Below are 17,018 nucleotides of genomic sequence, written 5' to 3'. Positions count from 1 at the left end.
GACACAAAGGTACTCAAGACCTCGTCCGCTCCGACATTTCGTTCAAATCTGGATGTCACAATCGCACACACATTAATCCTCAACGTGCACCTCGTGGTTTCAGTTGAAGCTTGTGGAGAAGCCTCGCCGAGAAAGAGGGAAAGAAAGAAAAAAAAAGGCCATTCCATCAGTGTCAGGAAGAGAGAGATGGCCTAGAGCCAGCAGAGCTTCTCCACAGTTCGTCTCACAACCCCCCACCCCCACCCCAATCCTCCTCCTCCTCCTCCTCCTCCTCCACCTCCCACTTCCTTCCTCACCACCCTCTGTTTTTTTTTCTCTCCTTCTCACCATCTTTCACTCTCCAGGTAAAGTGTAGAGGTAGCACACATGGAAGCAGACATGCAATTTCTCATAAATGTAAATAATAATAATAATAATAATAATAATAATAATACTTTATATTATGGCGGTATACCTCAGTAGCAAAATGCTCATGAATAGAAATATGGTGCATATCGTTTCAAATACAAGCAGGTTTTTATTATTATTATTATTATTATTGTTATTATTATTATTATTACTACTTCACTATACGATAAACCATTGTATTGGATGAACAGAAACCCTCAGGGTCTCTGTGTTTAATATACTTTGCAGACTATGAAAAGGTCCTGCTGGGGAAGCATGCGCTTAACCTCGGTAGTGCTAACGTATATATTATAACATGCCTACGAATGAAAAGTCCTGGTATTCCTAGGTACGGAGCGGCAGATGATGAGACTGCATCTGCAGGATGGAAGAACCGGAAAGCTTTATAGACGTCCCGTATCAAACCGGATACGCTCGGCATGGCTGAAAGTACGTGGGGGGACACGCAGTTGTACGGAATGTCCGCGTGCGCTGTAACGTTACGATTTCTCGTCGAGGGGAACAAAGAGAGCCAAACCTGTTCCGGCATCACGACGTCCCTGTGCACAAAGCGAGCTCCATGAAGACACGGTTTGCCAAAAGTTGGACCGGAAGAAAGTCGGAGCGTCCTCTACGGAGCCCTGACCTCAACCTCACCGAACCCCTTTCGGGATGGACCGGAACGCTCGTCCAACGCCGGCACCCGACCTCACCAATACGCTTGTAACCGAATGATCACAATCCACAGCGACTGGACGTTATTATAACAAACTCTGTAACGGGACGCTTTAGAAAGCACGTGCGGGTGCGACAAACGGGTGTCCACAAACTTTCGGTCACATATCGTGAGTACAGCCTTCATTTTTTTTTTTTTTTTTTTTTTTTTGTAAACGCATCCCGATAGCCCGATGTAGCACTGCGGTCACTGCTGTAATTGACAGATTAATTGGTAATCGATAGTAGTTAATACAACATGCGATACTACATGTCCTACAAGAAAAACTACCTCTCGCAAAAATAGTGTGCGAATCTGTCCGGTTAGACGAGTGTGCACTTAAAAATAAAGAATAAATAAATAACACTAACGGTGCCCTGAGCGTTTGTCAATACAAAAGAAGTTATTCCGGAGAGTTTCCCGTCCTTGCTGTGCTGCTCTGGTGCGGTCCAGCCTTCGGTCGCATCACCTCAAGACTTGACCTGTACACGTGCGCAAACTTGAAAACGGTGGCAAAGGCAGCGTAGGGTTAAAAACTAGACGACCAGATACGTTTGGCAGATAGTGGATGTCAGTTCGGACAAACACACGGGTTAAATATTAATGAGGTCTAGCGCAACGCAGACTTCAGTACACTTTCACCACCAAGCCTGTTTCCTGGCCATCGTCCAACTCCACCCTTTCTTTTATTGGCTAAATCAAGGGCTGGTTTAGACCTGCAGTGAGCCAGAACTCCACTTCCAACACACACACACACACACACACACTTCCTCAATAGGGTTAACCTATGAACTGAGTGCTGGCACAATGTGAAACAGGGCATGAACACATACATGCGCACACACACACACACACACCTCTAGAAACACTGCCTAATGTATGAATTGAGACCTAGCACGAGGTAAAGCTTGCCCACTCAAAACACACACACACACACACACACACACACACACACACACACACAAGGACCAGAAGGACTGCCTCAAGGTGGTCTTCTTCGATGACGTCAGGACCGAACCAGTGCCTATATCACCTAAAAATATCAGGACTGTACGAGTGCCTACACATATCTGCTCTATGACACTGTTGTCGTGAAACCTACAGAGAGTTTAGAGAGGTGCGCTCAGGGGAGTGTGAGATATAGGTGTGTGTGTGTGTGTGAGAAAGAAACAGCGAGTGCCTGGGTGTGTATTGTGTCTGTGCTTCATAGGTGCATAAATCATACGGGGCAACTCGTATGAAAGAGAAAACAAAAAACATCTAAACAGTCCAAAAAAAATGAAGAAAATTTTTGATTTTATTTTTTTTTTTTTAAAAACACACACACACACACGCACACGCAATACATAAAGTGAAGAAGGGAACGAAGACTTCTTAAGGGATGAATAAATCTCAGACGCACTGTAAAAACGTTCATATCGACGTATAGCGCAGATGCAGTGGATGGTTTTCCAGTCGCCAAAAAAAAACAGAGAAACAACGAAAAGAAAAAATAAATAAATGAATAAATAAATAAACACAAGCAGTACGATATAAACTTTAAGCTAACTGCTAGCTGATTTCATGCTAACATGCCAGAAATCAGATTTAATGTCTACACAGTGCAGTCGATGAAAACCCAGGTACATGGAGGTAAACCAGAAAGATTTTATCACATAGACACCGATATCCAAAGATCACATGATAATGCATGGAGCAAACAGGGCCAGTGCAAGAGACACAGTAAATGTGTGTGTGTGTGTGTGTGTGTGTGTGTGTGTGTAAGTAACTCACGCAGGTGTCCAGGCAGTCTGGCCGGCTCTTCCTCTGTCTTGGCATTAGTCAGAGGCGGAGCGCCATGGCCTGGAGAGGAAGTGGAATTTGGCAGCGGACTGGCAGAGGGACTGAATGCACTCCTCTCCTGCTAAAACACATGCACGACTTAAAAAAGAGGCATCGCATGCACAAACAACTCTTACACATGTCTGTTTGCCACTGGATCACAAATGCAACATCTTATTTCAACTCATGCAGTGACAACAATGGAAAAGATGCATCACACCCTTACCGTGCGACCAAATCACCATCGGATTAACGTGAATGCCGGGAAAACGGACCTTCGTGTGCCCCTAACAACCAGATACAAGTCTGTTACGTTCGTCTAGAGTAGTGATGCACCGAAAGGAACATTCTGGGCCGCAACCGAAAATTCAAGACTCGCGTAGCCGAAAACTGAAACCGAAAAGGATTTATTTTTTAAACCCCATTTAACAAATAGGGGGTTTTTCTTGGTTTTTTTTGAATAATTGTATTATTAGACTATTTAATTCATTTCATGAACGTAATGACTAATTGAAAAACTACAAACCAGTTTTTAATGAAGTTTGAAATGAACACCGAAACAAAACCAATATGAAATATATTATTCTTCACTCAGTTCTGTAACTATCAGCCTCAACAGATTTTTTTTTTTAAATCCGAATATCCAAACAGTGTAAAGATCTAGAAAACTATTATAACGTGCGAACCAGCAGTCCAGTAATGAAGGAGGCCTCTGTTCTGTTTATGTGAACGTATTTCCACGTTCAGTTCTATTCAGTTTGATTTGTGTAGCGCTTTTAACAACGGACATCGTCTCAAAGCTGCTTTAGAGTCATTTCAAGATCACCGCGCAAGACAGCGGCAATAAAACTCGAACCAGGCTCAGAGTGGAAACATCAGACGCAGCCTCGAGTCAAGAGCCAAGTTCTGCAGGGCTACAGCGATTTTAAATCGAAAGCGCTTTCTATTTACACGCGAGCGGCAGGTTTCTCTTCAAGAACAGAAGCTGCTCAGGTTTCTGGCGGGACAGACAGTTCCTCTTCTCATCGAGAACACGAGCTGCTGCACTGAACAGTCTCCCGCTCTCTGTGCTGGTCCTTCAGCTGACGCCTTCATCACCTCCAGCTCTGCCGGTGTCAGTTCCCGCGCACGCCGCTTCACTGCGCGTCAAAGTAACCTCCTTTAAATCGCGGATCCAGTAAACGTCGCGATGCGACGGTGACCGTCGGCTAGATCGAGAGAGAAATCCCAACGCCGAGCACGGAGAGGAACGGAGCGTGGAGGCGTACATTTTCAGATGTGGTTCTCAAAGTGGGGTTCTAGGGTTGGTGATGCATAGCCAAGGGATCTGCGATTTGTTTACTTATTTATTTTTGCATTTTGTGACAGTGGTGGAAATCACACCCTACATTAACAAAAAGATTATATTTAGGGGTCCAAGCGCCGAAGTCAATTCACACCTAATGTGCTTTATTGGTGTTCAGGAATAAAAAGCTCTATGGTGCTAAAAACAAATAATAATAAGACTTGAACATGGAATAAATCCAGTCTCAAATGGGTCTCGGGGGTAGGGATGCACCGAATATTTGGCAACCGAAATTATTCGGCCAAAAATAGAAAGAAAGAAAAAAAGCATTTTCGGTGTTCGGTCATCAAACACAATGACGTGTTTGATGACGCGCCAAATAGCCTAGCAACCAGAGTGAGACGCGCGAATGTCACGACCTCCACTTCCAGCAGCGCACTGGTAGCGACGATGGGGCGCGCGCATGTACGAGCTACGTGCACGAGCGCGTGCTCTTCGGATGTTGACAACCGTGACGTTGTTTACTGTGGACACGTGCGTTTGTTTCGTTTCTGTTCCGGAGTATTCGGTCATGTCGCGAGACGTAAGGGAGTAGAGTACTGAGGTAAAGACGGATTTATTTAAGGGAACATAACATTAACAACGTATCTAACTATACTATATCCACTATAATACTCCGCGAGGTGTACAGGGACGCGAGCGGTATATATCCCCAATATAATCAGCCGTATAGAACCCAATACAAGCATTTTTTACACTCTTGTCGATGCACATTTTTGTCGTAGGCTACAGAGTGTTCCATTCTTTCAGCAGTCAGTTATAGGCCTAACATCGGCTATTCGAGGGGGGATCAAAGATGACCGCATCGAAATATTTTTATTTTACTCATTTGTTCAGTGTTAAATAAATATTTTGCAATTGTAGTTTTTGTAATTGATTTTTTTTCTTTGAAAAGCAAAAGACAAAATAGTAAAAAAGCACATTTTGACTATTTAAATGTATGCAATGGTGAAAAAAAAAAAAAAAAAGGTAAAATAAATGGGGGAAAAAAAAAAAAAAAAAAAAAAAAAAAAAAAAAACGTGTTCGGTATCCGGCCAAGTTTTTCATCATATTCGGCTCCGGCCAAGAATTTTCATTCCGGTCCATCCCTAGTCTGGGGAGTTTATTTTACAGTTAAAGCGATCCGTGGTGACGAACAGCTTGAGAACTACTGTTCTAGAAGAAGCGTATATTTGCAACACGGGCAGATTTGCAAAAGACCGATTTGTCCAATGTCCCACTGAGAAAAATAGAGCGGTCTTTTTTTCCCTTCTTTTTATGAACTCTATACACTATATACAAAACGGGTGATAAAATAAAGGAAAGAGAGTGGTCGTGTTCTGCTGCGGGGACATTTTACTGGCATGACTTGAGTCCCCTTAGAGCCATGAGTCACTCCAAGTTACTCTGACCGATCACCTTCATCCTATGATGAAACATTTCTATCCTGATGGGAGTGGGAGTGCTCTCTTCCAGGATGATAAAAATCAATCCCCACCCACACCGCATTAGGACTTAGCGGTTTGGCGAGCATTTAAAAAAATATATAAATAAAAAAAGATGTAATTCAACACAGGTTTCGGATCAACTGAAGACGTATGGGAGATTTATGACTGATGAGCAACGAGTTAAAGATCACCATCAAAACACCAATTGAGAGTATATCTTGTGGAAGAACCGCGTTTGTTTCTTCTGTGCAGTTTCGAGGTCGACCGATCGATGGGTCTTGCTCATCATTCTGCACCGATAACATTGCTATACGGAATTATCGTTTATCTGCAAAAATCCACACCGGTGGCTTTTCCCGCTTGCGTCCGTTGCAAGAGCGACCGAGTCGAGTCTGCTGTCACGCAGTACGAGACCGCTCTCTAGAAGCTCAATCATTTTTGTTGTGTTATTTGGAGTGTTTTTTGATGCATTATATATATTTGTTATTTGGAGTGCTATTTTTTGGGTTCAGTTTGGTTGGACATCTTTTATTTACTTTAATACTTACTAATAATTAATACATGTTAATATTTATTTCATTTGAAAATAGTACAGCAGATTTTCGCGCTACAGTCAGTGCTGTTTATTTGTGTAATAAAGTTCAGCGATATTTCACTTTGAGTGTTTTCATTCAGTATAATCAAGTGTTATTAAGACACTTTATCACGTATACGTACACTGTATATTTGTATATAATAATCATCTTTAAGCACTACTCCTATTTCCTGAAACGTCCTACGGAATATACTATAAACATAGGCATTAATAACCTGTGTGTATCTTGTTATCTTATGGCCAGTTACAGGATCGTCCGACAGACCCGATTCGAATCACTGATACCGACCAGCAATATACAACCCCGCTTCGCTACGCTCGTTCACGTCATCGACGAGACTTCGGTTACTCTGGGAACGTTTGGGATCTAAAAAAAAATAAAGCGGCGTGCGTTATAGAGGTCTACGAGTTCCACGTCTCGCGCAGGCAGGTGACGGAGGGCGCGTTCAGAGGCGACTCTGTGCAAATGAAATCATGCAAAATCACAACCGATAAAACCACTTTTCCGGGGAGCCAATTTGACTGTCACTTGACGCGATGTGCGGCTCTGATCAAGAAAGAAAAAGAAACGTACACCGTTCTGAAACGTGAGAAACGGTTCTCGGTAGGTAATGGATCATCGAACATGTGTAGAATTGGTTGGGTTATGCAAGGAGACACTGTGCACATTATGAACAACAGGGAAGCGTTACTAGGCAACATATTGCCACTAGTACTAGTAGCACAACTGTAAGAATAACACATTGGTAAGTTTTGGACTGGAAATGAGATCATACTCCAAATATAAAATTAACGTTGTTGTTTTAACCAGTCGAAGTGACCCGACATCTGGCGTGCAGCTACGTCAAACTCGACACTCTATAATATATAGTGCATTCAACGTAATGAGGAAGAAAATCAACGTCTAGATCACGCGTTAAACTTCATAGCTTGAGGTAAGTTCAAAGTTCAGGTGTTCCTCAACAAGTGCCACTACTACTTTACAGAGCTATTCTGCTTGGTTCGGTTTGGGTAGCTTATACACTTTTGGTGACCTTCCCAAACAAGTCTAAAGTTATGACAAGACCAAAATAACGCTTTATAGGTCTCGGCTTTGAATAAGAAAATAAAAAAATGCCAGTCTGTTGTTAGGCATTTAACTCATAGAGGCACTGGAGTAATTTGACATACTACTTAAAGCCAAAAGCTTATTGTTAAAGTTCAAAGCAGAGCCAAATAAACCGAGTGACGAATGAAATTCTGGGCTAGAAATAGTCTAGTGTGTTTACTCAGGGACACGCTCGGTCAGCTATACTCATCACGGTGTTAAGCAGGCCTGGAAACTCCGTATTTATCCACTCAACGGTTGCTCAATAGTGATGGTGAGACCTTGATTTGGTGTAATTATAAAATGATATATATATATATATATATATATAGTGTATGTATATATGTAGCCTGTGTGTATGTATGTATGTATGTGTGGGTGTATGTACATGTATGTGTATATATATGTATATAGTGTAGTGTAATATATACACACACTACATATATACATACTACACATATATATATACATACTACACATATATATATATATATATATATATATATATATATATATATATATATATATACACACACATACATACATACATAATATATACACACACATTATATATTATTTATATTTATATAAATATATATGTATATATATAAAATGTGTATATATGTGTAATATATATACACATACTCATACACACACACATTATATATATATATATATATATATATATATATATATACACACACACACACATACATACATACACACACACACACACATATACAATATACACACACATATATATATATTTAAAATGTGTGTGTGTATATATTATATGTATACACACACACACACACACACACACATATATACATATATGTGTAGCCTGTGTGTATGTGTAGCATGTGTAGTGTGAGTGTGTGTGTAGTGTGAGTGTGTGTGTGTTGGGGGGGAAGCGGCTCTGCTGTACAAGCTACACGGATGGCGCAACGCTACACTGTTGCAACCCTTTTCTTACGCTGAAATGGTCTAAATGAAAAGGAAATAAACAAATAAAGCCTACGAGATTTCCCATCAGCGTGTATAAATCTGAGCAGAAACACCAGAGCCAGCAGCTAGCTACAGGTCACGGTGTGTTTTCCTGCCTCACCGCGACAAATCCTCTCAGCAACAGATGATAGAGCAACAAACCCAAAAAAAAAAAAAACACAACAACAAGTAGTGTTTATTCATCGCTACAACACGTCGCTCCCGGGTTCAGTCTACACCTCCGGGCTGCTAGCATGGAAGAGGAATTTATAATAAATACCTTAATGTTGAGTTGTAAAGGGGAGTCGGACATGTCTCGGTCGAATTCAGGAAGTTCTCCCGTTTCCACTTTTCCTTCCCCCTTGTTTTTCCGCGAAGCGAACCAGGCGGAAATGCGAGCATCCGACTTTGTTGTTTTGAATCGACGAGCAGAAGACGCTCTATAAACCCATCGCTCTCGAAGAATATCCGTCAAACTTTACAGCTTTATATTTATAATTGTTTGTTGTTGTTTTTCCCCCGCAGCGTTTCAGGCACTACATGTTGGTTAAGTGATGGTTAATACCTTCCTGGAAGAGTTGGCCGTCCGAGGCTCATTGATTTTAGTGTGTATGTGTGTGTGTGTATATGTGTGTGTGTGTGTTATAGTGGCGAAGTGACGCGAATTCCTGGCACTTAAAGTACGGCCCCCTTAAAGGGAAACTTAACTCTGGAACTGACCAATCAGAATCGACGTGATGGGCGTGGCTATAATCCCTCATCCTCTGTGAAAAGAGGAACTGGGATCAGCGTGTTGTTTTATTCGGCGCTGTTACTGGAACTCGTTGTAAACCCCTCACTGATCCTTAATCAGTTTTGTTTTGTTTTGTTTTTTTTTAAACACACAAAACGTACTCTTTTTTTTTTCCTGGTGTGAAAGGAAGACAGGGCAAATTGTACGAAAGCATACTTATATTTATAGAGTAGTTCACAACCTTTTCACAAAGGTTGTGAAGGATGACCTTGAGATTACAGCCAACATTTGACAAATGACAAATTTGGTGAGCTTTTCCTTCTAATGGAGGTGCATACAACCATACATGCCTTTTTGCATTGTTTACATTCAATCTGATTTGGTTAGAGTTCACTCGAATGGCTTTTCGGGTCATTTTATGTTTCCGTTCGTTCATCCGTTCACCCATGCATCTTCAGGGACCCGTCTGAAGGCAGTCCATTGCACAGCATCACAGACACCCATTTGTACAATCACACTTAGAGGTCACCAAGCCATCTGCTGCCATGTTGTTGGGAGGTGGGAGGCAACTGGTGGAAGTGCATGCAGACACGAGGAAAACATTCAAAACTCCACACCGAGACTAACCTGAGTTCAGGATTGAACCGAAGACCCTGAAGCTGTGAGACATCTGCTATGATGTTGAGTACTGTAGTTCCTGAGATATCAGTGGGGGGCATGATGGCTTAGTGGTTAACATGTTTGCCTCATACTTCTGGAGTTGGGGGTTCAACTCCTGCCTTGCATGTTCTCCTCATGCCTTGAGGGTTTCCTCCAGGTACTCCGGTTTCCTCCCCCAGTTCAAAGAAACGCAGTGTAAGCTGATTGGCATTTTCCAAATTGTCCATAGTGCCTGTGATGGGTGTCTGTAGGGCCTGTGATGAGTTATTACCCCGTCCAGTGTGTCCCCCACCTTGTGGCCCGAGTTCTCCGAGACCCTGTGTATGATTAGCGGTATGGAAAATGGATGGATGAATTATCAGTCAAATGGTGGCCTGCACACACTGAAGATTTGTGTTCCTTTGCCTTTTTTTAATATGAACATCTAATTGGTCTGACATAGCATTGAAACCCAACAGGGCTGAGTTTCCCAGAAGCATCGCAAACTTAAGATCACTTTAACTTGGAGAGAGAGTGTTTAATGCCATATAACGACGATCTTTGTGCTACAATGCTTTTGGGAATCTCCGCCCAGTATGTTATTTCTTACCAAACATGCAAGACCAATATATTCCATTATTTTAATGTCTGTGAGCTACTTTCCTGGTATAAAAAGTTTTAAAAAATTCCACACATGTATCCAATAATCTCTCAGTTAACCTAGCTAATTTTAAATAGTCATGATCAAAGAGAGAAATAGCTAGTAATCCTAAGAAATGTATCCTATCTTCAATATATTTTTTTTTTGTACGCAGCTACAATCATTAACAGAGATTATATTATGGAGGCTTTTTATATACCAAACATTGGGTATGTGATTAATTAAAACATAATGTATGTAGCATTTAGTACCTAACCTATTTTTCACCACAGGGATCCATTGTTAATTTGCACATGCTTTTTTTTTTTTTTTTTTAAATTAATATAAAATGTGTTATTCATTGGGTCCCCTGCTGACCTTGAGGTTGGGCTTTTAATGTGCTGGTTAGAAAACAGAGTTAGCCATAGCTAATCATCATGCACATCAGGTAGCTTCTGTACACTGGACCCCCTGATTACATGCATGAGTCATGATTTTTAACAATTTTTCTACTTCACATTGCCCCTTGTCTCCTGATCAGTAAACGGAAATGATCTAACTCTAGGCTCTCTTCATGCATTATCCTGTTCTCTTTTTATTTTTGTCAGTAGGACTTTTGAAACTGAAACTCTAAAGGATATTAATAGTTTTTGTGGTTTGTAGGTAGCGCTAGTTTGCATACTATCCCACAGTGTTAACCAAGACTTGATTTGCATGTTGTCACAAAACACACGACTCATGCTGTTCATAAAGAAAATGTTTGTGATTTTCAGTACGACAACAGAGCACTTCTTTTCAGGACCCAAGCTTTTACAGAGGTGCTCCAACGATTGAAAGAAAGGATCACGTGAAATTATTACTACACTAAAAACGATCATGGACTGTAATAAATGCAGTAAAGCTAATAATAATAATAATAATAATAATACTATGAATGATAATGGGAAAACACCAACCAATGATCAACTCACCATAACTGTATGTAATATTAAGATAAGGTTTATAAAAATGAACGTAGCTAGTTTATGGATATCCTCTGAGAAAGAAAGCGTTCCTAAATGGTTCTTTGGTTTGACTCTTGGTGGGAACCTGAAGGAGGGTATCCCTTGTTAAAAGTTGAGCCTCTGAAGAAAGCTAAAACTTTTAACCATCCAAAGAACCTTTGAGGAAAACTTGGGGGATTTGTTTGTTTGTTTGTTTGTTTGTTTGTTTGTTTTGCATATTACACAACAACAACCAAACCAGAAGGGCAACAGCTAACATGTGGCTGCTTGGAACAGAAAAGGAGAGTGCTATCTGCATACATGAGCTAACAATCTGCCTTAGTTATGAACCATCAATCAGATGGAGAGGATAGTGTGGAGGATGCACTACATACCCAGAAAGCTAGTCCAAATCTTTTTATTTTTACACTACACTCATAATAATAAAGGTACCAGATAGAATTTAGGACAAAGCCATGATTTTAACCATGTCTAGGGAACCGATATTGTTTTTGTAGAGATATCTTTTGTATCTTCTGTAGAGGTATCTAAAGAACCTTTGGCATCTTTAGAGGACAATAAAAATCCCATCCCTCTGCAAAACCAATCTATGTACAATTCTGCAATTTTTTAGGAAGCTATGAAACCTTGACTCTCCGAAGGACCCTTGAGGAACCTTCTTGGAAGAATCTAGGGCAACTATTGTTAATAAATTGTTTGGTTGGACGTTCTGGAGGTTTAATGAACATGTCCTGTATTTCTAGAGATGTGGAACTGTGAACACAATCAAATGCCTTGCACATAGCCTACTGTATGTTCATGTGAATGTCATTCAGTGCCCCTTTTTTCAATTCTAGCGAAAAAGACATTAATTCAAAAGCTGAATTTGTTCAATTTAGTGGGTGTGATGCGAACAAGGAGACTTTGGCCTTTCGAGCTTAGGTCAGGCACTGCTTCTGAAAGAAATCGAACGCTCCATTCTTATCCGTTGGCGGAATGACTATCACAAAAGTGAGTATGTGTGTTCAATTAATGGACAAAGGACAACGCACATTGTCACAAAGCAGCTTTATAGAAACCCGGACATAGATATAGAGTTAGACCTCGTGTGAGAAATCAGAGGTGACAATGATGAGGAAAAACTCCCTGAGAAAGCATGAGGAAGAACCAGATTCAAAAGAAAAACCCATCCTGTTCTGGGTGAAACGGGATAGTGATTGGATGACATGGGTACATTTTTAGCCGAATGGTCTCATAGCATCTCAAACATTAGAATTCATATCTACATAGTTAGTGTTCTTACTGAAATGTACGACATCAAGAAGAGTTCCAAACACTGGAAAGCATAGAATCTGTTCTAACAGTTTCTTGATAGACCTTATAATATGTTCTACACTTCTTTATCATATATATTGTATTTACACCATGCTTTTTTTAATTTATTTAAATTATAATAAGAGCTTCCCTGTCAAACTGTTGTTGGGTATACACCGAATTCAATTGCATTTAAGACAATATTTGTTCGATTATAAAGTCAAGTGCAAGGCATTACACTGACCAAATCATGGTTCTCCTTCTAAATTGTTTATCTGCTTAAGGTTTTATTGTAGCAAGAAAACCTGTTACCAATCTGTTATTAAGTCACTGGTTCTGTATGAACTTATTCAGAGGTCAAGTCTTGCTCGTTATTTTGGTGGTTTGTGCCATCTACTGCTTACTTTTGGTAGTGCATGTGAAAACAGAGAACGGGTCAAATATTGCTCTATTGCCGTGTCTAAAGTTGATCATGCAAAAGGAGTACTGTCTGTAATAATACCTAGAGAAATGGAAGGAAACTAGATAATTACATTTACATTATTGTTGGAAAATGTAATGGAATGTAATGGGACTGCAATTACCACATGCAGTTTTGCACTCGGGTCTCCTCTGAACAGTGGACTAGTTCAAACAGACCCTGAAAAGGATTAAGCGGTATAGAAGATGGATGGGTGGATGGAACAACAACAACAACAACAACAACAACAATAATAATAATGATGATGATGATGATGATGATGATAATAACAATGTACACTGTAAAGGAAAATGACATTTATTGTGTTATAATGTGCATAAGGTGTATGTGTATAAGCATAAGGTTAGTTCAGTTCATGTACATATGGTCATCATTTAATGCTTTTCAAGATATCGCAAATTATTCAATGTGGCTTGGTAATTTGAGACAGCGTGGTTCAGGTTCATTGGGACAGGTGTAAAATGTGATAAGTTCAGAGAGGAAAACAATTAAATGATGCATGATGGAGTTTGTGTGCATTAAATTCTTTTTTTTTTTTTAAATGAATCATTTTATAAAGAAGGACAATAAGGTATGCTGGGAAATATAGAACGTTACTTTTGGTATACAGAGGTTTTAACTTAACGTACTCCATCCATCCATCCATCCATCCATGATCTATACCGCTTATCCTACAGGGACGCTGGGAATCTGGAGCCTATCCCAGGGAGCATGGGGTACAAGGTGGGGTACACCCTGGACAGGGTGCTAATCCATCGCAGGGCGCACTCACATACACACTCACACACCCATTCATACACTACGGGCACTTTGGAAACGCCAATCGGCCTACCATGCATGTCTTTGGACTGGGGGAGGAAACCGGAGTACCCGGAGAAGACCCCCGCAGCACGGGGAGAACATGCAAACTCCACACACACACACACAGGGCAGCGGTGGGAATCGAACCCCCCGACCCTGGAGGTGTGAGGCGAACGTGCTATCCTAACTTACTTGCTACGCCCTAACTTAGCGTACGGTGTTCATATCATTTGCTGCTACTGCAAGAAATAAATTATAGAATGTCACTTACCTTTTAGTGGTGCTTTTGTTACTATGATCGGTTTTTAATTCATCTGTTTCTATTCAATTTGAGAAAATATTGGCTATGAATGTGGAAAATATTGAAGATTTTCTAAACCCTGTTATTGTTATTACTGCTAGAATGTTACTTAGGGCAACATCTTAATATGTAGTCAGGTTTTGTTTTTTTTGTTTTTTTTTTCAGCACACTCTTTTCATTTAATATGTTGATGATAAATCTGGAGATTTTTTTTTTTTTCAAACCCTGTTACTGAAATTTGCCATGGTATGCTACAAATAAGGGCTGAACCAATGAAAACATGCCTTAAGTTACAAACCGTCATTAATATGTAGCTAGTCAACCCTATCTGCAGGATTTCAGAATTGTATCATTCAAGTCACACAAAGCAGCTTTACAGAAATCTAGATCGAGATATAAAGTTAAACCTCAAATGAGAAAACCAGAGGTGACAACGGTGATGAAAAACTTCCTGAGAAAACACGAGGAAGAAACCTTGAAAAAAAAAACAGAGTGAAAAGAAAAAAACATCCTCTTCTGGGTGACACCAGATAGTAGGATTACATTTCATTACTCATCCGCAGCAGTGTACTACAAAGTCAAACAGTGCCGAGTGTGTTGAAAAGATCTTCTGTTCAAGCATCGGTCATTTTTTTTATTTCATTCGAGTTTTTAGCTTTAAGTCTGTAGTCTCCGAGTGACTGGATAATGAACGAGAGTTGAACGTAGATCTTTCGGCTATCCAAGTGAGCCCATTTGCAGCCATGTTTAGGGAATCCATGTAGTACCATCCACGGCAATCTCACGGTAATCTTTAAGCTATTGAGGGTAAGCTATCCATCAGCAGTAGCAGCTGATATGCTGGTTATTTCCTTTTAATAATAGAACGAAATCTAAGGTGGAAATAAACAAAAAAAAAACTGTGCATGTATATCGGAATTCACCCTAATTTCCAATATTTTATGTCAGTGCTTCATATCATTCACAAGCCTCAAGCCAAGGCATGAGTAGCCTAATCATGCAACAGGTTCACAGTCCTATAAAACATATACGCTATATGGTAAAAGTAGGTGGACACCTGACCATCACACCTCTAACAGCTTGTTTTAGAAACTGAATATGTCCCCCTCTTAACAGCATTAGACCATTATACCTTCTTCATGAAACTTTAATGTTGGCACTGTGCATTCTGGGGGCATGGTAACTTAGTGGTTAGCTTGTTTGCCTTGCAAACCCATGCTTCAGGGGTTTCCTATCCAAGTCCAAACACATGCTCTGTAGGCTGATTGGCATTTACAGATTGTTCGTAGTGTGTGAATGTGTGTGAGATTGTGCCCTGTGATTGGTTGGCACCCCATCCAGGGTGTTCCCCACCTTGTGCCCTGAGTTCCCTGGGATAGGCTCTAGGCTCCCTATGACCCTGTAGGTAGCATTCTCCTGGTATCTTCCAAATCCAGATCCGTCTATCAGACTACCAGATAGTGATGTGATTCATCGCTCCAGACAGCTTGTTTCCATTGCTCCAGAGTCCAGTGGCAGTGTGCTTTACACCACTCTACAGTTTACACCACTCCAGCCGATACTTGGCATTGTGCACTGTGATCTTCAGCTTGTGTGCGGCTGATAGGCCACGAGAACCCATTTCATGATGCACAGTTGTTGTAGTGATGTTGCTTCCAGAGGCAGTTTGGAACTCTGTAGTGAGTGATACAACAGAGATACTACAAGTGTTTGAGCTGCTCTTGCACTGAGGCGCTTCCATCCATCCATTTTCTGGACCGCTGTAGGATAACTACACAGGGTCGCGAGGGAGCCTGGAGTCTATCTCAGGGAGCTCAGGGCACAAGGCAGGGGCCACCCTGGATAGGGTGACAACCCATCGCAAGCATTCACACACTACCGACAACTTGGAAATGTCAACAGCCTACAGCGCATGTCTTTGGACTGGAGGAGGAAATCGGCATGCCTAAAAGATTCGAGCCCCTAACCCCAAAGGTTACCACTAAGCCACTTCCATTTCACAATAAGAGCACTTAGAGTTGACCAGGGCAGAATGTAAACAAAGTGACACGTGGCATCAAGGTGGTATCTTTAAAGTAACTGAACTCCTCAGTGTGGCAAAGTCTGCTGCCAGTGTTTGTCTGTGGAGATTGCATGGCTATGTGCTTGGTTTGATGCACCTGTGAACAGTGGGCGTGGCTGAAACATCTGAACTCCATCATTACGAGAGGTGTCCATATACTTCTGGCCATGTAGGGAAAAAATTTCCCAAAACATACAACATAGTTGTTGTTGGGTTTTTTTCATTGCAACAATTACTGCGCATTAATTTTTAAAACAACAACAACAACAACAACAACAACAACAACAACAATAATAATAATAATAATAATAATAATAATAATAATAATAATAATAATAGGGCACACAGTGGCTTAGAGGTTAACACGTTCACCTCACACCTCCGGGGTCAAGGGTTCGATTCCCATCGTGGCCCTGTGTGTGCGGAGTTTGCATGTTCTCCAGGTGCTACGGGGGTTTCCTCCGGGTACTCCGGTTTCCTCCCCCAGTCCAAAGACATGCATGGTAGGCTGATTGGCATGTCCAAAGTGTCCATAGTGTATGAATGGGTGTGTGAGTGTGTATGTGAGTGTGCCCTGCAATGGACTGGCACCCTGTCCAGGGTGTACCCCGCCATGCTCCCCGGGATAGGCTCCAGGTTTCCCCGTGACCCTAAAAAGGATAAGCGGTATAGAAGATGGATGGATGGATATATAATAAT

General features: G+C 41.0%; 1 protein-coding gene across 3 annotated transcripts in view; it reads right to left on the bottom strand.

Moving 5' to 3' along the window:
* Positions 1–9,027, bottom strand: part of etv6 (ETS variant transcription factor 6) — a 29,626-nt gene extending 20,599 nt beyond the window's left edge. Inside the window, exons 1-2 of one of the 3 annotated variants that reach the window (XM_053650206.1) lie at positions 8,646–9,027; positions 2,876–3,005 (exon numbers count right to left, since the gene is read on the bottom strand). In XM_053650206.1, coding sequence (XP_053506181.1) covers positions 2,876–3,005; positions 8,646–8,678 — 163 coding nt within the window. In that variant the 5' untranslated portion in view covers positions 8,679–9,027. The remainder of the gene's footprint in view (positions 1–2,875; positions 3,006–8,645) is intronic. The other 2 variants (XM_053650207.1, XM_053650208.1) reach the window with 2 other exon arrangements.
* Positions 9,028–17,018: the final 7,991 nt, after the last annotated feature.

Source organism: Ictalurus furcatus, chromosome 19 (assembly GCF_023375685.1).
Source record: "Ictalurus furcatus strain D&B chromosome 19, Billie_1.0, whole genome shotgun sequence".
NCBI classification, from domain to species: Eukaryota; Metazoa; Chordata; class Actinopteri; order Siluriformes; family Ictaluridae; genus Ictalurus; species Ictalurus furcatus.
The sequence above is the reverse complement of the archived record's forward strand: the minus strand, read 5'-3'. Positions and strand labels throughout refer to the sequence as shown.